General features: G+C 32.3%; 3 protein-coding genes and 2 pseudogenes across 4 annotated transcripts; all 5 read left to right on the forward strand.

Annotated features, from left to right (window-relative positions):
* The first annotated feature begins 6,250 nt into the window (after positions 1 to 6,250).
* On the forward strand, positions 6,251 to 8,534 carry LOC149885759 (E3 SUMO-protein ligase ZBED1-like; annotated as a pseudogene). Its single transcript, XR_016453954.1, has 3 exons — positions 6,251 to 6,770; positions 6,941 to 7,687; positions 8,014 to 8,534. The product of XR_016453954.1 is annotated as an E3 SUMO-protein ligase ZBED1-like (transcript).
* A 6,104-nt stretch (positions 8,535 to 14,638) lies between these two features.
* On the forward strand, positions 14,639 to 15,910 carry LOC149885760 (uncharacterized; annotated as a pseudogene).
* A 199-nt stretch (positions 15,911 to 16,109) lies between these two features.
* Positions 16,110 to 18,067, forward strand: LOC149885761 (uncharacterized). Its single transcript, XM_090094252.1, has 2 exons — positions 16,110 to 16,247; positions 16,808 to 18,067. Exons 1-2 carry the CDS (start codon positions 16,110 to 16,112, stop codon positions 18,065 to 18,067), a joined length of 1,398 nt encoding a protein of 465 aa, XP_089950378.1.
* A 182-nt stretch (positions 18,068 to 18,249) lies between these two features.
* LOC149885762 (uncharacterized) lies at positions 18,250 to 19,329 on the forward strand. Its single transcript, XM_090094253.1, has one exon. The coding sequence runs from the start codon at positions 18,250 to 18,252 to the stop codon at positions 19,327 to 19,329; it is 1,080 nt and encodes a 359-aa protein (XP_089950379.1).
* Positions 19,330 to 19,430: 101 nt separating this feature from the next.
* Positions 19,431 to 21,979, forward strand: LOC149885763 (uncharacterized). The gene is made up of 2 exons (XM_090094254.1): positions 19,431 to 21,254; positions 21,302 to 21,979. The coding sequence occupies exons 1-2, from the start codon at positions 19,431 to 19,433 to the stop codon at positions 21,977 to 21,979; spliced, it is 2,502 nt and encodes an 833-aa protein (XP_089950380.1).
* Positions 21,980 to 22,915: the final 936 nt, after the last annotated feature.

Consider the following 22,915-nt stretch of genomic DNA (forward strand, 5'->3'; position numbering starts at 1 on the left):
CATCTTAAAGTCTCCACATACATCCCACTTGTAACTGTCTTAGTTGATTTTCTCAAGCAACAACTTCACGTTCTTATAGTCTTCCTTTAGATGAACGGAATGAGCTACTGGAATCGAAGGAAATCGGTTTCCGTTATGGAGCAAAACTGCCTTTAGACTTCTTGTTGAGCTGTCAATGAATAATCTCCACTCTTCAGGATTGTGAACAATGCCAATGTCATTGAAAAGACCACGAACGTCATGACAATAGCACAGTGATTCTGATACTACATAAAAGTATGCGAATGTTTCATGTCTTTTTCGGTATTTCGAGGTTCTGCAGCTTGGATCTAATAAATTCCATTCTTTCAAACGTGATGTCAGAAGTTCTGCATTTGATTTAGTGAGACCTAAATCTCGTACTAAGTCATCAAGTTCTTGTTGGATAGGGAAATGAGGTGAATCATTCGGTTCCCTGAAATCACAGTCATCATTGAGTTCATCCGGTGAGTCTACTTCAGAATGATATGCAGCTGCTTCTTCGGATTGAGGTGGAGTAGGAACAGGCAATTCATCACTGTGTGGAACTGGTCCAATAGAAGATGGTGTAATTGGATAAACTAGAGTCAGCCTATCTTTCGGTTTTTTATACTTTGAAATGTCAACAATGCAGAAAAAGCAGTCATCATGATGGTTCGTCGGTTCTCTCCATATTCTCGGAATCGCAAAGGGCATTGACTTTCGGATTCCACGCAGCCATCCTTCCAGAGTTGATCTGCAGCTACCACAACTGTAGTGTGGTGCCCACGATTTGTCCTGATCTCCCATAGCCATGCCAAAATAAGCATGATATGCAGTAAAGAATTTTGTACCACTGACAATCTTATGTTTAGCTTGTGTTGGACTAATATAGTAACCACAAACATAACAGAATGAGTCAGGACAAAGCTTGCAGGATCTACTAGACATATTCACCACTTCATGTAACAGTTGTAATTAGTTAAACTGAAAATAAACACACGAATATAGTTAAAATCAGCATATATATATAATGTTTTAATTGCATTACACATATACGAAAACTCCGAAATATACTTTATGCTTTTTCTCAGGAAATCTTGATGATAGAGAAAAACCAATGGTACCACTGAAATCAGCATACAAAAATTATGTAAGAAACATTAAAAAATTAACATAAACAAAAATGTTGTTACATGGTGTAATTAGCTTCAATAATGGTGTTCAGGGTTTACTACCAGTGTTTGAAAAATGTAATGTTGTGCCTGGATACTTTACAGCAAAAAGTTCTCTAAATGTAGATTATTAACGCGTTAAACAGAATAAGATAAAAAGTACAGGTGCCACAAAAAACAAGAGGAAAAAGCTCAGAGCTATTAAAAAAGGCTTTATTGACCAACATAATGAAGCAAAAGGTTTTACATACTACAGTGGTGGTTTTTAGTAGGTTTTATTGCGTAAAAAACTTAAACATTTTTTTAAATTGCGTTTTTCTAGCAATTCACTTTTTGCGTAAAAGGTCCACTTTTTTGCCTAAATTTTGCTTATTTATGCGCATATTTTTATTAAGCAGGGGAGCAAAAAAAATTAGTTTTGTTATTTTTTTAAATGATTTAATCTAAGACTTCAGAAAAACATACATGTTTCCATATCATATCAAATTTTAAATTTTTTTCCTCTTAAAGGGTACTACCACTTTTAAGAATTAAACTTAAACAAAGAGAAAAATTCCTTTGCGACGGATAACTTTAATGGCTTCATTTTCTTCATCGCCGTCTTCTCAGTTATTGACTCCGCCTGATACTTCAACAACAGAAGTTCATCTGGCAGGTTCTTTACCAACTGCAGATCCTTTGTTGATACTGTAAAATGAAACTGGTTCTAAAATCCCGTTATTAAAAAAGGGTACATTTTACAGATATAAGTTAACTTTAGTTTTTATGTTCAGAGAAAAAAAAACCGAAATTGCTTTTAGGGTGCGTGAAATAATATTAAAAAACTTTGTATTCTTTTTAACACATTAAACTGAAAATAAAATATTTAAATGAAAAAATGTTCTTTTTTTCTTTTAGTTTTTTTCTTTTAAAATTTCTTGGCTAAGGAAATTTATTTTGGATTTAGTTCGTAGAAATTAAATAAACGAGTAACAAATCATAATTATCAAGAAGGGTTTCTCAGCAAAGGTATTTTATTTTGATTTCTTACTCTAATTATGTCTCAACTTTAATTAAGAAAATTTAATTATTTGTATATTTAAGAAGTCGCGATACTTTTTTTACTGTGCGTTTTGCTTTTTTCTTATCAAATTTAACAATATTTACAGGATCACCGATATAAAAAACCGGTGAGAAAAACTACTAGTAGAAAGCTTTCGTCATCCAAAGTGGATGACGATATATGGCTAGCATGTCAAAAATTGGAGATAAAATTGTTGCAGCCGGACAGAGTATAGCCACTGTTCTCAGCCGTTCTATTCCGAGCGAAAACCTACTCTTTGAAAGTATTGCTGAAACATTGACTCGCATTGCAACCTCAACAGAAAAATTTGCCAGCTCTGCTAAAAGAATTTCTTGATCACTCAAAACGATTGCTGCGGCTGACGCTGAAAATAAATAACTGAATTTATGAGTTATTATAAACATAAAATAAATTTGTACATAATTAGATAAAGTAAGTTATCTTCACATTTTTTCTTTAAAAATTAGAACATTATTTAAGGTTTATAACTACCAAAACGATAAATGCAGTAATATCAAGCAATTTTACAAACCTTAACACTTTATATTTGCAAATCAATCTCATTTGACATATGCATGAACATAGTTAAGTTTATATGCCTAAAAATGTCATATCTAAAACAAAATATCCTTCAGGCATCCAGGCAACATTTTTAAAATATATACTAGCCTTAGATTTGCAAACACATAGTTTTTAATTTGTGTCCTTCTTAAAATACCAAGTCGAATTTGGTTGGTTTGAGTTAATTCAGGTTGAATACCATGCACATAATTTTCATAATTGTCCTCAAAGTTAATGTCATCTGGAATTTTTAATCCTAAGGAAATGCAAAAGTTTACCAGTAAAATGCAAGTAAAAAGTATTTTGCAGCAAGTTGCTGGGATGTACTGAAGTGTTCCACCACTTTTATGCAAACACCTCCAACGGTTTTTGAGATATTCGATGGCTCCCTCCACATCACTTCGTAACTGACGGTGAACTTTATCAAAATAAATATCCTTTGGTGTAGTTGGCTGATTAAACGGTGTAATCATGACTGGTGACAACCCGTATCCTGAGTCTGCAAAAAAGAAGCCTGGGTTTGGATCATATTCTAATACCTGTTTTAATGCAGAATTAGAAAAGATAAAGGCATTATGGCACTTTCCATCAGCATCAATGACAACTTGACAGTTCAAAGCAGGATATCCTTTTCTAAAAAAGAAGTTAAAAATGTTTAAAAATCAGAGAGCAGCAAATAACCTTTTTGGGAAACATTTCCAGATAGCACATATTTTTAGTTTATGTTGCCGACACACAGTGTGCCCAGGACATGAAAAAATTCATTTTTCTGACCTTTTACTTTTTCACTTTAAAAAGTAAATTTATGTTGTTAAGGACAAATGTAGGTCAGTGCAAAAAAAATTTATAAATTCATCAAACGATTTTGTTTTTATAGTTGTTTGAAGTTGAAGAAAAAGTTTACGCAAAATATTTGTTTTAAAATTGTACTGTATGCTGTTTTTTATCAATAACTTTGAAACGCTATACATCAAAATCGACTGCATGAATTTAAAAAAAATTTTCTATCCTGGTCTGTAAATAATGTTTAATTTGCGAATTACTTCAATAAAAATAAAAATTGAAGTTTAAACATTTGTTTTGCGCAGTTTTGTTTATACCTAAAAAAATTCTAAAATATATGAAAATATAATAATTTTATTAAAAACAAAGTAACAGGAAAATAAAGGCCGCAAATAAACTCAAATGTTTCATACAATGTAGACTTTCTATTTTAATGTGTAAAAATTACACAATCCAGTTATCCCCGAAAATTGAGTAATTTAAATTTGAATTTTATTTGTTCTTGCGAGTTTTATATTCGAGGTTGCGTAATAATGAAAATCAACTTTCAGGAATACCTGTTGATTACGTGCGATAAAATATTATTGATTAAAAAAGGAGAATTAGAAGAAATTTTACTAACCTTGAACATCAAATTAAGTTCATTAGAAAAATCAAAGCTAATTTTAAAAACAATCAAAGTGAGACATAATCTAACTTTAGAAGATGAAAAAGATAACATCAAGAAAATTCTAAAGCAATTTGAAAGACATGTAAAAAAATATTCCAAGTTGAAACAAAATAAACTTGTGGCCAAATTGGAAATTTGGAGAAGTTGGGATAATACTGCCTGGAAATCTACCTGTTGCAGCGTCGTCATCATCCAGGGGTGATGTAGAAGAAGATGGAGCTCCACAAGCTAAAAGAGGACGGAAATCAAAAAGACTAAGGTAAAGGCTTAGCTGTTGACATTTATTTGAATTTCTTAAGCATCATGCTATTTGGGACACCCAGTAGCTATATTTTTACTTTTCATAAAACATTATCATTTAATTCAGTCATCAACCTGAAAAACGTACCTATAACAAAATTCTGTATGATTTTGTAGATATTGTGGAAAAACATGCGAGTGAACAAGGAGTAGATAAATCAGAATACTTAAAAGAAGTTGTCCAAAGATGTGAAAAAAGATGGGGGAAGGTGGAAGGAGTAAAACTTCGAACAATATCGGTACAGGAAGCAACTGCTTTAATTTACAACTTGGATCTATCCATAAATAAATATCAGGTAAAGTATGCAATCAAATACTGTTGTAGTTAATTATTTTTATAATTGTACGTTTAAATTTTATATATTTCCCTAGGAACTGAGAATTGAGCTTCTCCCAAAACTAATGTTGCCAACAAAGAATGATGTAGATACCTTTAAACGTACTTTGCTACCAAAAGAATTAAGCAGTGACGACAACCAGACTTCATCCCCTGTGAACAATTTTATCAGACATTGAAACTGTTCAGTGTCTACTAGATATATCCGAGTTTTGTGCTGAAAATCATTCTATACATGTAGAGGGTAAATTTGGACTTGATGGATCTGGAAAACACAGCTATCGTCATCAGTTTTCCAATCCTCAAGATGCAGACTTAAAGGGAACAAATTATATTTGTTCCTTTTGGTGTCCTCTTGAAAAAAAAGAAACTAGGGAGAGTGTAAAGGGGTATTTTAAGCCAACTCTGAGACAACTGGCTAAAAATGAAACTCAACCTATTCTTTCAAAAAATGGTTTACAAATATTTGTAAAAACAAAGATTAGTATGGTTGATGGCAAAATGGTAGGTTTATTGGTGGGTGATTCTGGAGCTTTTTGTCACTACTGCAAATGTTCCAGAAGTGATGCCAATGATCTGGTATGTATACTATATGGGTTCACCATAGATAAAAACTGCAATGATGTGCTTAGTACTTGGAGAAGACTAGAAAATGGCGAAATCTCGTAAAAAGGTAATGAAAGACATGGACAATGCCATGAACCTATAGTTGAATCAGATGTAAAATTTTTTGCCATTCTACATCAAAAGCTACGTGCACTTGACCACTGTCTGAAAATCTTATATCGCATTGTGGGCCAACAAACCCATACATGGTCTGAGCAGGACGGAATGGTTAAAACTGCTCTAAAAACAGCAAAAAAAAAGTTATTCAAAACGTACGTGAAAAAACAGGAATGCTTCTTGATTCTTCTACTTCTAGTGGTGGTAACCAGTGATATTTTCATTAACGTGAAGTAAAATTTGAAGTAAAAATAATTGATTTCGTTAATGTGAATAAAAATTTAAAATTAGGATATAACTGAAGAACGAAAACTGAAATAGAATTAAATATAAGCATCAAAAAACGAAAATAGGAATAGAATTAAGAATTATTAACGAACGAAAATTATTGAATATTAAAAAAGTTTTTATTGAATATTATTGAATATTAAATTAGTTTTTTTTGACAATTAGTTTACAAATTTTACATACTTGGTTTGAAATTGGAGCACATGTTTGACCATAACGATGATATTTGAAATGATTATAGAATGTATTAATGGACCACAAAACTGGTCACGTGCTTGTCATTACGTTAAGTATAAATTCAATGCGTCCAATCTTTTGTTGTAAAATAAAATAAAAATCTATAGATTCTTAAGAGTTTCAAATCAATCAATAACAGAATAATGAGTTTATCAAGGTTGTTGGCTGGTAGGAAGCGTGACAGTCCTGTATGGAAATTCTTCGTTTACGATGAAAAAACTGACAAATCCATGTGTCTAGTACAGGACATAAATAATGAGATCGCGTGTGGCGCATTTCTTGCCGGAAAAAATTCCAGTAACTTAGTAGCGCACATTCAGAGAATACATAAAGAGACACACAAATGTTACACGGATGAAAAGAAAAAACGAAATGCAGAAAAAATGTTTTTGAAACGTAAAAATGATGAAATCAATTCTACATCTTCCCGAAATAGTGGAAAGACAAAAACCCAGAAAATAAGAGAGAGCTTTGAACACCGAATCACCGCGTGGCCAACGGACTCAAGTGAATATCAAGTGCGTCAGGATAGCGTGATTGAAATGATTGTTAATACCAGCTATCCAATGGTATTGCTAGATCAGCCGTCGTTTCGAAAGATGATAAAAACGCTTGACCCAAAATTTAAATTGCCAGGTAATAATTAACACAACTAAATTTTTAAATTATTGTTTTAGATTCATTCAATGCTAAACATTTTTTAAATGTTTACCTGTAATTATAGTATCATTAATGTAACACTATAGTAACTAACTACACAAACTGATGTGCATTAAATTTTAACTGATTTAAATTTTATATTGCAGGGTCTGCAACACTGAACAAGCGGATAAACGAGCGTTTTCTTCGACAATCTGCACAACTGAAAGACTTGATAAATCGTACACGCAAAGTAACAATTTGTCTTGATGGTTGGACGAAGAAGGGTCTCACAGCATCGTTCCTTGGAATATCTGCTTGTTTCTATGACACCACCATTGATAAAACACGACATGCTTTCCTAAATTTGATGGAACTCCAACATCCCCACACGGGTGAGATGCTTGCCGAATGTTTAAAGAAATGTCTTGACCAGTGGGGTATTAGAGAAAATCAAGTTATGTTGATTGTTTCAGACAACGGGTCGAATATGGTTAAAGCCATCAGGCTCTTACAGGAAGTGCATGCAGCTAAGAAATCTGACGAATCTGAATCTTATGAGTTTGAATCTGACGAGTCTGAACATGAAACTGATGAGGAAGAGATCCAGTCTCAGTCAGAACAAACTGATTTATTCCTACCAGATCATATTCCATATCGTCGAATGCCCTGTATGGCTCACACACTCCAGCTTCTCATAAAACCAGTTTATGAACATTATAGTGCAACCATCTTAGAAACGAGACAAGTTGTATCAAGAATTAGGAAATCAAGTGTGGCAATTGAGAAACTTATTGACAAGTGTGGGAAGTCTGTGATAACTGACTGCACCTCAAGATGGAACAGTACATATCAGATGATTGACCGGCTGTTGAAAATAAAGACATCGGTGAATGAAGTTCTTACAGAAATTGGTACATATTATTTTATTATTTATGTTATTAGTGTATATAAATTGTTTTCGGAAATTTATTAAATCTACAAAATTGTGTCTTACCTTATTTAAACTAAAAAAACGAAAATGTTAATAAATTGTAAGTTCATTAGTCATTATCATTAAAAAACAAGACAGGGTATATAGTCTTTAAATTAGGTTTACTAAAAACACGGAAAGACTTTACCCTGCCTTTTAAATCGCATCACAACAGAATGGAAAAATGAGACGTACATCAATGGCAATTATTAGTTATTACAATTGTTATTAGTAAACTTTAATTACAGATAGTTTACTTAAATTTAGGAATCGACACATTCAAAGCAAGTGAATGGGTTCGTCTTCAAAACATTTCTTCACTTTTGGAACCATTTGCAGTACAAACAGATATACTTCAGACCGATGCCCAGTCTCTTTCACAGGTTCTACCATCTATACTCAATTTGGAATGCCATTTACAAGAATATCCTATCAACAAGTCTTTGACAGCAAATCTTCTTGGAGATCTACGTCAACGGTTTCAATCAATTCTGCAGCCGGACTCAGATACGTTTAATCCTCTTCCGTCTGCTGCATGTTTGTTAGATCCAACCGTTGCTGTCTTTATCCTCACACCGGAAATGGACACCTTGCTCCATGCAGCAAAGATGTATATAATAAAAGTTTGTGGAGTAGAACAAGAATTACAAGCTGCTGCTGAGTCAAATGGATCTGAATGTGAATTTGCTGCCATAAAGCGCTTTAAGTTCTTGTCAAATAAAATCTTTACAAAAGAAGGAAAGATTTATAACCAAGACAATATCACTGTTGCAAGTCAGCTGTCAAGGTATTTGGTTGACATAAGCGGTGATGAAGCGCTGCCAAGTAACGGCCTGCTCTTTTGGAAACAAAACAAAAGCAAGTATAGCAAAATTGCAATTTTGGCTGAAGATTTACTGACCCAAATTCATACACTTCAAGACTACACTTTAATTTTTTCAAAAAAATGTGTCGTTAGGACTACTAATTGCTGTGAAATTTGATAGAAGTAAAATATGAACTGATTTAGAAACTGAAATAAGAATTAAAATGATTGAAATCATAAAAACTGAACTGAAATTTCATCAGAACTGATTCAAAAGAAGTAAAATTAAAATTAGAAATTAAATCAATGCTTCAAGAACTAAGTAAAATTGGAAATTGAAATTATATTTAGAACTTAAATATCACTGGTGGTAACCCTAAGAATGGACCAATAGCAGATCGTTTTTTTAGTCCAAAAAAAGAAAGTCAATCTGTTCCATAATTCTTAAAACAGAAGACCAAGATAGCTTCTCGACTTTGCTATCTAAGTTCAATATACTCCTTAGCATTAATCAGCATGTTCATGTTAGCAAAAAAGTTGATCTTGATAAAGTTAAAGTAGTTGGTTATGGATTGATGATATTCCATAAACAGACATTTTTTCAGATCAGAGAGAATATGTCTGCTGTTTTTTTCAGTTCAGAGAGAATTTGTCTGCTGCAAAATTGCTTTGTATCCCTAAAGAAAAATAAAAACCCAAGTGGAAAAAAAAGTTGTATGTTTATGTTAATCTTTATCCCAGCCGCTACAACACCAACATGTTAAACGTGGTTTCTATTTCCTGTTTAATACCATCTAAAACAAAAAGAATATCACGTTTCAAGATTCGCCAAAAAGAATAACACGTTTCAAGAATCAGTTTTCAATCCGAGAAATAATCTTGCACTATTTACCGAAACACCAATTATAATTGTTATATATTTTAAAGAAATTCTGTTTTTATGGATGATTTTACTTTTACGGAACCGTAGTATGATTTTATAATAAGTTTTCGCAACGGTTGTGAAACTAGTAATAAAAATACGTCAATATTTAAAAGTTGATTTTCGCGCGGAAGCAATTGCAGAAATTGGAAATTGACCTAGTTTCCTTTAAATCCTATAAATATAGTTTGAGCGGTTTTTTTATGAACTTATTTGAGGTATTTTAAAAGGCATAAATTGAAGGAGAGACTTTAGTAGAGCAGAGTTTTTAATGAGTAAAGAAGATTTAAATTTTCAAAGTTGTGTTCCCTGCAAAAAGCTACAGCTGCTTCATTTTATATTTTCTCTAAGATTCAACAGTATACTCAGAATACATTAGGGAAAATTTCTGTCAAAAGAAAAGTATTTATATGTCAAGAAATTACAGTTTTTTTATGTATTAGACTTTAATATTTCTGCTTTTCGTACATTTGTTGCCTAATGTAGATTTTAGACCAAGACTATGCAATATATAAGATATATATCTATATTTCCGGTAAATAATTTTTGTTGTTGTTGCCATAATGTACATTAATTTGTTGGATATAAGGAACAAAATGTTGGATGCTATAACAATAGTTGGAGGTTATTATATTCTCAATAATATGCTAACATGTCTATATCAGTAATATGGCAATATTATGGGTATATGCCTATATTTATATCAGAGACAAATAAAACAACGGGACGCGAAATTTCAAATCGATGCTAAAACGACGGCAGTACCGATCATAAATGGCGATGCTATTTTGATTTAACAAAGAAGTTATGAAAAACTTACTGTTAAAAGTGTTATTATATACGGCTTTTTTGTTACTTTATTACCAGTTTTGTCTGCATTTTCTTGATTATAGATGTTTGAATTGTAAAAGTTTTTATTACGGTTATATTTATTAGTTAACACGATGTTATAAGGAAGAGAGATAATAAGCTAAATTCCTTCTTAATTATTGTCTTAAAAAATAATTAAAAGCAAGAATTATTTAGATAGCGCCCGATGCAAAAAAACAAAAACGAAAGCTGAACGATGAATATTGCCAGAAGAAAAACATTTATCCAATTAAACTCAGAAATAGAATCGATTCGACATACAAAAGTTTTGTTTACATTTGATTTGGTGTAAGATTTGAATTGTGTTAACAAAAGTGCTGGTAGGAAACAACATATTACTTTTGTTGATTGCAAGTAGATTTCAATGGCTTGATCCGCAAACCAGCCAACTCCATGTTTGGTCGAATTCCAGATTTTGATGCCATTTTGTTGATCTTCACATTTTATATGATATACAAAACGACAATAATTCAAATAAAATTATAAATACGTTAAAACACCCCGCACACATACCAGCCAACTCCAGGTTTAAAAAAAAACGATTTACCAATCCAGCTAACTCCCGCCAATATTGCCATTTTGTAATGTGAAGTGTCAGAACGCGGAGTTTAAATATTTAATATAACTTATATATTAATATACACATTTGAAGCTTTCAATATATAAAAGGACCCGATTTAATGCAAGGTAAGAAACTTTAACTTTTTAAAGCATATTTGTTTTCAAAAATAGTTGAATTAAGTTTGATAGTTACATTACAATTACAGAATCAGCTCCTTGTGTTTATTAATGCTATATTTGGTTATATTATAGTTATTTCTTAACCTTATATTGTACATATTTATTTTAAAATTTTGAAAAAAACGGACAATCAAAATAAAAGTTATTAAACTTAGAAGCACAGTTTAAAATTCAAAACCAAGTAGTAATAATTTCAAAAGCAAGTAGTAATAATGTCAAAATTTTAAACTACGCTTCTAAGTTTAATAACTTTTATTTGATTTGTCCATTTTTTTAATTTAATGCAAGGAAAGATAATAAATCAAAACGATACTCCTGCAAATTTTATTTTATTTGACAAAAAAAAAGGTCTTTCTTTTTTTAACGGTTTGTTGCCAATTGGAAACATTATCCAATATCGGGTTAATAAATCTTGAATACATGAATTCTTTGAAATGAATAAAATATACTGAACTTTTTATAACTTCATTTACCGAAGACATTGGTCATTGTAATGGAGAAATGCTGAGTGATTTTTCATATTCTCATAAAGACAGTGCTTTCGAAACGATTCCTTTTTCGATCTTCGACGAAGATTTTATGTTCCCTATTAAACTACTGTTTTCGATCAGAAAATATTCCCAACGCATGACACACCCACAAGTGAAAAGGGACAAAAATATTTTGGTCGCAAAAGATTAGGCGACAAAGTAATCACTGATGTGCGTAAAAATGCAAAAAAGGCTGAAACCAAGGTGTAAATGCGCATCAAACAAAATATCTGCCTTTCAATGTTTGGATATTTTAGACACAGATCGAACGGAAATCTTCGTAAGTTTTTGGAAGATGACTTGGGGAGAAAAGAAGGTGTATGTTGAAAGTCATGCCAAATGCTTTCCTATCAAAAGACCGAGAGACAGAAAGGATGCTTTAAAATCCTAAAGACTTAGCTCAATTGAGTACTATTTAAGGAAAGAAGAAAAATTGTACAGAGTCTGTAAGACAATGTTCTTAAACACTCTGCGTATTGGAAAATCAACCGTGCGGGGTTGGAAACAATCAAGATCAATTGTCAACCAAGCAGTATTATTGGTAGAATCACCCAAGACTAGAGAGAATCTATTTCATATAGAAGTAGCTTCACTCAAAGATTTTTTTGAAAGTTGATCGTACTACTGTCACAAATCTACATCTAAGAAATATATTTTACCTGAATGGTCTACAAAAAAATCTCATTATAATTTTTATGTGTCTGAATGGTGTTTATCGAACTAGAGTGTGACACGGTAACGGGAATTGCGGTAATACCGCGGTTACCGCGGTAATAACCGCGGCGATGGAAAAAAAATGGTGGCAATACCGCGGTAACGGTATTAATGGGCTCGGTTATAGAAAATTTGCAGAGAAATTAATTTCAATCGGAGCTAAGCATGGAAATGTTTCTGTTGATGATATTCTTCCTTCTGCTCGAACTGTTTCTCGTCATGTTTATACTGAAGCAGAAAAGAAACGAGCTGAGCTTAGAAAAGTGTTTGAGAAGCAGAAACGTTTTGCTGTAACGACTAATTTGTGGACACACGTACAGGCAACAATGCCATACATCACAATTACAGTACTCTATATCAACGACCAATGGAAATTGTTCTCATACATCTTTGCAAGAAGATCAATGGAAGAAAAACAAACAGGTGAGATTATTATAATTTTTATTGAATATCAATATTTATTTATTTAAACGAAATGGTTTTAAAATTATTTCTTTAATAATATTAAACCACATGATTTGATTAGTATTTCTTTTTTAAAACCACATAGTTACAAATATGTCTTTTTTAAAAGCAAATGCTTTCATAAATACTTCTTTACTTAAGTTAAACCACATGATTTCATAAATACTTATTTGGCTTGTCGATTCTCTTCTCTCGTCAATTTAAAAAGTAGTTTATTGTAATAACTTTTCACAAAGCTTTCATCAATTAAAATCTTATTTCAATGTTACTGGTAATGTCAATCTTGTATTTTTTATTTTAATTAACGTTTCATAAATATTTTATAATTACATTAGGCTGAAAATATTAAATCCGTTACCAAAGAAATTCTAGAAGAAATGGGAGCATGGCGAAGTGACAATTATTATGTAACTGACAATGGCTCAAATGTTAAAGCTGCTTTTAAAGATCAAATTTGGATTCCATGCTGTGGACACAACCTAAATTTGGTTTTGGTTCATGGTCTAGAAGTGAAAAATGCCCCTGCTTTGGTTTTGGAAATCATTAGTCTTATTGGCACATGCAAGGAAATAGACACATAAAACGTTCAAAAATTCAACATGAACTACAAACATCGGTTAAGCAATCTGTTTCAACAAGGTGGAATTCTCAACTCACTATGTTGCAATCAGTGTTGACAAATGTTGAAGATATAATAAGTTTGTCAGCAAGAGAACAAGATAAAAAACTTCAAAGAAAATTATTCGATTTGAACGAGACTTTATCGAAAGATGTCATCACAGTGTTAACACCATTTGATACCGCTACTAAACATATTTCAACAGACAAAGAATGTCCTTTGCACATGGTTGTTGCAATTAAATATCAAATCACAAAACATTTGCAAGTATCGGCTACAGATAGTAATATCATAAAAGACTTTAAGACAACTTTAAATGACATGATGAAGCGCTATTTTCCAATAAATGAAATGCATAGAATTGCAACTCTTTTGGAACCAAAATTTAAAAGAATTGCAACTAAAATAATGACAGAAGAAGAAATTAAAGAAGCACTAAACAGTTTAAACAACATGGTAGATGAATTGCCTCTAGTCAGACCAGCCTCCTTTGACTCGAATAAAAATACTTCTCTTGAGCCACCTGAAAAAAAGAGGAAAACATATAATGAGAATTCAAGTGAATTTTTTGTGGATTTATTTGAAAAAGAAGAAGCTGCCATCAATCAAGTTGACAGCTACTGGAACAGGACAGATTCTGAGGCTAATATTTTATACTGTTATTTGTGGAATGAAATTGAGGGAGGAAATAATGCTGAAGAATATGCAAGCATATTGGGGAAGTTCATTATCCAAAAATTTCTTCCCAGACTCAACAGGCAAAGCAATATTAAATTGATTTTATATAGTGATGGTTGCGTGTCACAAAATAGAAATTCAATATTGTCGAATGTTTTGATGAATATAACTAATTCAAAGCAAATAAACATTGAACAGAAGTATTTAGAGGTTGGGCATAACCAAATGGAGGCCAACTCAATTTAAAAATAAGATTAAATGATAAACAACTGGTTACTGAATATAATCAAACTTTTGTAGAGTATGGAAAGAATAATATAATAGAAAGAATTAGTGAGTCCTGTTATATTTAAAGAACCAGAGTGTGTGCATATTTTGCCTCATAGGCCTGTCATTTGAAGAGATAAGGATATTACAAAAATTAGAGCTGTTTTCGATGCATCATGTTTGACAACAGGACAGTCTTTAAATGATTGCTTGTATTCAGGTCCGAATTTATATCTAAAATATTTGATATTTTACTAAAGTTTAGGTTTTATAATATAGGGATGATTGGTGATATAAAACAAGCATTCTTGAACATTGAAATCTCTTCTGAAGACAGAGTTTACATCAGGTTTTTGTGGTACGAGAGAATATCTGATAAGGAGGCTAAAGTAACCCCTTTCTGCATAGTTTATCATATATGATACAGTTTATAAATAGTGTATTTCTAAATGAATGCGGTGAAATTTTTAAAAGGAAAATGGATTATTTTAAGCCTAATATATTAAGGTGAGCGTGGCCACCGCACTTAGATTGTTTTAGCAACTTTTACTTTAATTTTTATTTCAAGTAAAAGATGCAAAAAAAATCTAAGTGCGTTGGCCACACTCACAACTCAAAAAAGTTTCTTTTACATATTGGTGGTCCTCTTGTGTATTTGTTTACTTATTTTTATGAATTGTCATTTCTCCGTAAATTTTTTTTTAATTGTATCAGAAATGATACATTATGCATCTAAGGAAAAAAATTTGTAATTTTATATTTTTGTTTTATTTTTATTTTTTTCGTTATAAAACCATTATAGTGTTTCCTCAAATCTTTAGCAATCAACCCAACTTCTTTCTATAGAAAAAAGCCTTCTGGTATCATCAAGGTGCAGGCGCCTGTCTTGGTAAAATTTGTTGATGACAACCCAGATCTGCACTCCTCAGATGGAGAATCCAGCGATGAGGAAGATATAACTGATTGTGAACTATTTTTGCCAACTTCTTCCAGTGAGGATGTTGATAGCAGTGATGAAAGTGATGACAGTAATAACACTCAGCCTCTTTCAATCTGGAGAAGTACAAATTGTGACTCTGGTCAAAAACATTGTGCAACAGTGGTGCCATCTTCCAATAAGGCTATTACAAATGGAAAAAAGCCTGAAAAGAACTCTCAGCCACTGTGGAAAGCTGAAAACCTTCAAAATAAACAAGAAGACCACAAATTTAAAGCTTACTACGAACAAAAAATGGACGAGTTACTGGATTGTATTGGTTCAGAACTGTCATACTTTTATAAAATTGAAAAGCATTATTTACTTTACTGACAACAGCACTGCTAACAAAGACGATAAACTTTTCAAGATTCGTTCTCTTATAAACAAAATAAATGAACAGCTGAACAGTATTCCAAATGCAGAAAGTTTGGCGGTTGATAAGCAGATTGTTCCGTTCAAAGAGAGATATTCAATCAATCAATACAACCCTAAAAAACCGGACAAATGGGGATTTAAAGCTTTTGTTCTGAGTGGTGTCTCTGGCTTCAGCTATAATTTTGAAGTTTACTGTTAAGGTGACAACATTTACCTTGAGAATGAACCAGACCATGGGGTTAGTAGTAACGTTGTCATGCGTCTTGCCCGAATCTTGCCAGATGACGTCAATCAAAAATTGTTTGTTGACAGTTCAACAGTATTGGTTTTAACGTTAGTATGTTGAAACTGTACGTAGGAACCGTGTTGGAAATTTCCCAGTCTTGTCAGATAAGGAAATGAAGCAAAGGGGTCGCGGAACATTTACCGAACATGTTGCCAAAGTTGACGGAGTTGATGTATCGGTAGTTTCCTGGTTTGATAACAAAGTTGTAACCTTGCTGTCTACTTTTATTGGAAGTGAACCTTCAATCGAGGTTAAAAGATTTTCAAGAAAAAATATGTGCCATATCAATTTTCCTGTCCGGGAATTGTCACTATCTACAACAAGCACATGGGCGGTTTTGACTTACTTGATTCCCTACTTTGCTATTACAGGAACAAGATTCGGTCGAAAAAGTGGTATTATTGGATCTTTTTCCACTTGCTTGATATGTCCGTAATCAATGCCTGGATTCTGTAGCAGAAGCTTAATACATCAACTCCACTTGTCAAATTCAAATTGGCGATAGCAGATTTGTTGTTTATGTACAAGGTGTCACTTAAGGTGGAAAACCCCTCAGAAATACGAAACTTTTGAAAAAAAAAACTACTTTCTTGCTTTGTGAAAATTTTTTCATAAATTCACAATCTGAAAACCATTTTGAAAATTCGCAATAGATCTTCATTAAAATAGATTTTATTGAATCTTAGTATTTTAAGCTTCCTTAACAACCGCCATAACAACGGCACTATTTTTTGCCTTTACTAAAGAAAAGTCCAAAATCCTATTTTTTTTATCTGAAAAGTATATCTTATCAAGTAAGTTGTAAGGTAGCCAGACGACATTGCTGAATTCGTCATTCAGTCCAAAAGATTTGTACGTCATTCTAATCAACTTCTTGCACAAATTGATTACAAAATAAATTTTCAAAAAGTGTCACCCAATTCTCAATCTGTTAGTTCACAAAGCATCTCATTTAACTGTAAATTGCCTAAATTAGAAATACAAACCTTTGACGGAAACCCTCTAAAATGGTATTCATTTTGGGACCAATTTAATGCCACCATTAATCAAAATGATTCCTTAAGTGAAATAGATAAATTTTCATATTTAAAAAAATATTTGCTTCATGCTCCTCTATCAGCCATATCAGGTTTAACATTATCAAATGAAAACTATAAAGAAGCAATTGATATTTTAAAGCAACGATATGCAGACCCTCAAGTGCAAATTACTGCACACATGGAAACCTTGTTAAAAGTTCGTCCTGTGACATCAATGGATAATCTTGAACAATCGAGGAAGCTTTATAACGAGATTGAAATCTGTATCAGAAATCTAAATTCATTAAAAATGGACATCACTTCATATGGTTGTCTATTTATACCTATTCTTAATGAAAGAATACCTGAAGAGTTAAAAATCCTTATTTCAAGAAGGTTTGGTAATAATATTTGGTCGTTAGAAAAAATGTTGGAATTTTTTAATGAAGAACTTTTAGTCAAAGAAAGATGTCAAAGTCTTCATGGACAGAAAGAACAGAAACGAAATAATGTGAATGGAAACATTCAATTTACTACACAAAACTTACATGCCCAAGGAGGTCAAGATTATAATAAGTGTTTGTATTGTCAAGGTAACCATTCCTCTACTAAATGCCGTGTAGTCACCAATATTGAAGCTCGTGTAGCCACTCTAAGAAAGTTAGCAAGGTGTTTTGTTTGTCTACGAAGTGGTCATATAAGCAAAAATTGTAGTAGTAATTTTGTATGCAATAAATGTGGTAAACGCCATCATATCTCAATCTGTCAAAAGGACAGTGATCAAAGTAAATATAAAAACCCAAAAAATCAAGAAGCAAAAGAAACTAATGCAACTCACACATGGTCAAACAACAGCAATGCTGTACTTCTTCAGACTGCCACAACTCAAGTTTCAGATTGTCAAAATTCTCAATCAAAAAAAGCGTGTTTAATGTTTGACAGTGGAAGTCAGTTTTCTTACATAACTGAAGAGTTTAGAAATGCCTTAAAACTAAAAACTTTACGAAAAGAGAGGCTCATTATTAATACCTTTGGAAACTTGGTCAAGTAAAAGAGTTAGATGTAATTCAACTTTATGTGAAACACAAGATTAACAAAGGGTGGACATATTTAGAAGCATTATGTATCCCAGAGATTTGCACCCCTATTAAAAGGCAAAATATTGCAGAAGCCGTCAATAATTATAAACATTTGAAACATTTAGCACTAGCAAAGAATAAATTTAATACCACAATGAGTATTGATATTTTAGTTGGAATTGACTTTTACTATTCCTTTATCACTGGTGAAGTAGTTCGTGGTTCTGATGGTCCGGTTGCCATTAAATCATCATTAGGCTGGATTTTGGCAGGCCAAAGCAAGTTATCAATTCCAATTGACTCAAATAAACATTTTAACAGTCATTCCATGAAGTGTAGTGTTCTTCCTTTACGTAGTAATGTTGATAGTGAATTAAAAAACCAATTAGAAAAATTTTGGGAGCTTGAGTCCATTGGTGAGTTTAAGGACAGTGTTATGCATCAAATTGAAAAAGATATAAAATTTAATGGTAAAAGATACGTCACAAAATTACCCTTCAGACCAGACCATGTAATGCTGCCTGATAATTTTAACATAGCAAAGAAACGTTTAGAAAACCTGTATAAAAGGTTAAAATCGAATGAAAAGTTGTTAAATGACTATAATAAGATATTCACACAATATGAGAAAGATGGTATAATAGAAAGGGTTACAGGTGATGAAATTATAAAACCACCTGGATCAGTATGTTATCTTCCACATCATCCTGTTGTTAGAGAAGAAAAAGAAACAACAAAAATGCGTGCTGTTTTTGATGCTTCATGTGCTGTAAATTTTCCTTCATTAAATGATATTTTTTACCCTGGTCCAAACTTACTCTCAAAGATATTTGACATTCTTATTAGATTTCGTTTGAATGTTTTTGGTATTACGTCTGATATCAAGCAAGCCTTTTTGAATATAGAAATTGTTCCTGAACATAGAGATTTTGTTCGTTTACTTTGGTTCAGTAATTTAAGTCATGATGGTCAATTAGTTATTTATCGATTTACTCGTGTTGTGTTTGGTCTTACTTCAAGTCCATTTATTTTAAATGAAACAATACAGCATCATCTCAATAAGTTTTTGTGTTCTAACTCCGAATTTGTTAAAAAGATCTTACCTGATTGGTACGTGGATGACTTAGTTTGTGGGTGTGACAGTTTAAGTGATGGTATACAGTTTTATCATACAGCAAAAGATATTATGCTAAAAGGAGGTTTAGAACTTAGGAAATGGACACAAATAATTTAGAATTACAAAGCCACATTAATAACATTGAAGGAATTAACGTTGATAATGATGAATACAGTAAATATGATAAAGTCAATATAAATACTCCATTGAATAATAAAATGATTTTGGGAAATGGTTGGGACATTAAAAATGACCAGTTTGTGTTTAAGTTTCAATCACTTTTAGAAAAAGAGAAGTTGTTACCCAAGACGAAAAGAAACATTTTACGTTTGGCTGCATCAATCTACGATCCTCTTGGGCTCATATCACCAATTACTACTCGTGTTAAAACTATATTTCAAATACTTTGTAAGGATAAACTGGAATGGGATGAGGAGATTCCTGATAGCGTCAAGTTTCTATGGGAGTCCTTTGTATTACAACTTTCAAAAATTCAGCATATATGCTTTCCACGATACGCTATAAGAGAAATTAAAGAAGATATTATATCAATAGAGTTACATGCCTTTTCAGACAGTTCAATCCAAGCATACGCTTCTGTTATTTATATTCGTGCTATATCAAGAGCATCAATAAAAACCTGCTTACTAACCTCAAAAACTAAAGTTGCACCACTTAAACCCTTGTCCATCCCGCGATTAGAACTGTTAGGTTGTCATTTGTCATTCAAACTCATGAAACAGGTCAGACATTCCATTGGCGATAAGGTTATTGTATCAAAAATTGTAGCATGGTCAGATTCTTTAGTCGCATTACATTGGATAAAAGGTAGATCATGCTGTTGGAAACCATGGGTAGAAAATAGAGTAGTAAAAATTAGGGAGATAATTGGTTGTGATAGTTGGCACTTTGTTCAGGGTGAAATTAATCCAGCTGACATTCCTACTCGTCCTGATGATTTGTCTCATTGTAAAAGCAGTAGATGGGTGGATGGCCCAGAATTTCTTAGGGAGGAAAGTGTCATTTTTCCAATGTTTGAGTTTGATAAGAATCATTTAATAGGAGAAGCTGATAAAGAATGTAGTAAGCATGGTAAAATAGTTGATTCAGAGGTAGTTAGCAATTTGTCTTCGTGTACTTTGTTTTGTGGGGAAGTTGTCCTCAAAAACATAATTGATATAAACAGGTATAGCTCTCTACAACATTTAGTTGGAGTCACCGCATATGTTTTACGTTTTGCAAAAAAATTGTTAAAGAACATTAGAAATATTAATGACAATAGCTTAACATGTGATACACTGACAGTTGATGAGTACAATTATGGTTTACATCTATGGGTTAAAGAACATCAAAATGAGATTTGTAAGGATGAAAAATTTAATAAAGTAAGAACTGCATTTAATTTGTTTGAGGACCAATATGGTTTATTACGACTAAAAGGACGTAATTGTAACAGTGAAGTTTTAAATTTTGATCAAAAGCACCCTATCCTTTTGCTGAAAAGCAGTTATTTGTGTTATCTTGTAATTCAAGAGGCCCACAAAAGAGTATTCCATCAAGGCGTCGAAAGCACCCTTAATGAAGTACGAAAATTATTTTGGATCACCCAAGGTAGGAAGACTGTTAAATCAGTGTTACACAAATACTACATCTGTAAATTCTTCCAAGGACGAACAATAAAAAAAGGGGGTGAACCTGATCTTCCAGAATTCCGAATACAATCAACCAGGAGCCTTAAATATACTGGACTTGATTATGCTGGTCCATTGTTTAAAAAGGAAGATAATGAAAGAGCTAATGTGTTAAAGGTGTATGTATTATTATTGACTTGTGCAACAACTAGAGCAATTCATTTAGAGTTAACAAATGATCTTCAGACACCTTCATTTTTAAGAGCTTTGAGAAGATTCATATCCAGAAGAGGAAGTCCTGAACTTTTAATAAGCGATAATGCAAAAACCTTCAAGACAAAACCTGTGCGTGAATTTATGTTAAATAGAGGCATCCGACAACAATTTATTCTTCTGCTTCACCCTGGTGGGGTGGGTTTTATGAGCGATTAGTACGTTCTGTAAAACTTTGTCTCAAGAAAACCTTATGCAAAGAAATAGTTTCATATGAAGAGTTGTTCTCAGTTTTATGTGAAGTTGAGTATTCGATTAATCAGCGACCGTTAGTTTATGTTAGTGATGAGGACTTGTGTGAATCATTAACTCCATTCCATCTAATGTTTGGTGCTGACATTTCTCGTAGAGAGTGTATAATATCAGATAATGTACCGATCTGTTCATATCCACAAGACTGCTCCAATCGAACAAAATATATTAGAAAACTGCTTGAAAGTATTTGGAATAGATTTTACAATAGTTACCTGAACGAACTGAGACAACATAATTTGTACAGGAAAGAATGCACTGCCTCAAACAACTGCCAATTATCCAAAGGTGACATTGTATTAATCAAAGGTGAAAACAAAATTCCCCGTGGACAATGGAGGATTGGGAAAATTGAAAAGTTAATCACTGGTCGAGATGGAGTTGTACGAGGAGCAGAGTTAGCCGTTATTTCTAAGGAGAAAAGATGTACGAAAACTGTTAGGCCTTTACAGAAATTAATTCCTCTAGAAGTTAGTACAACACAAAATGTTGAAGAGTTAACACAAGAAAATGAATCTGAAAATACCAAACAATTTGGAGCTACTCGTCCGAAGCGTAGAGCAGCACTTGTCGGAGAAGAAACTAGAAGAATCTTTGAACAACTTTATTAAAACGAAATTTTTTCTTACATAATAGTTTGTTGGTTATATTTGTATTGTTGACTACAAGGGCTGTAGTCAACGGGGGGAGTATGTGAAATCTGGTACGGTGGAGTTTTCCCGCCACGGCGCTCCTCCGTGCCTCATGGCAAATCCCTCTTGTTGTATTATATGGGTCATTCCATGCCAAGTGGTGCAAAGGTCCCTTATGGACCATCTCAGATTTTATTGAAATTTTTTGATTTTGTACATATATATGTTAAAAGCATGTTTTGAAAATTTTAGATCAATATCTAATATGGTTCTTGAGAAAACGCTATTTAAGTAGTGGGCTATTTTGCATAAAATTTCACTCTACAAGAAAAAAGGGTTTTTTCATCATTTTTAACAGCCAATAACTTTTGAACAAGTTAGTTTTATACTTCAATTATTATAAGATAGCAAGTGTGCTGTGGATACTTTGAAAAAAGAAAAAAATATTATTTCTGGCATCTTAACTTTTTCCATAATGGCGGGCTTAAGTTGATTTTTTTGTTTTAAGAATAAGTTTTTTTGTGATTTTAAAGACCTTAATCTTAAAAACTAGTTACAAAGTTAATACAAATCAAACTGCCTGCTGATCTACATGTGGTGGATAAACATTTTTAAAAAAATCAGTTGATTAAAGAGCTGCATTCAAAAGTTATAGGTCTCCAAAATGAGTCAGATGGAGATTTTCGTAAAATTGATCTGTGATGCAAAGCATCTGTTACCTAAGATGGCACTTTTTTTTTTTTATAAAATTTTTTATACGCATCAATTAAAGACTGTTAATTAATAAAAACCAAAAAAATTAATGGGCGCTTATTTATAACCCCCAAAAGGTAGTCTCTAAAAGTCAGGTAAATTTTCCATAAAATTCTAAAATTGACATAATAAATAAATGCATTGAATTATATAATGTTATTT

The sequence above is a fragment of the Hydra viridissima genome, unplaced genomic scaffold, assembly GCF_058129835.1.
Source record: "Hydra viridissima isolate aposymbiotic clone 2 unplaced genomic scaffold, HvirCarnegie_v1 scaffold_7, whole genome shotgun sequence".
Taxonomy (NCBI): Eukaryota; Metazoa; Cnidaria; class Hydrozoa; order Anthoathecata; family Hydridae; genus Hydra; species Hydra viridissima.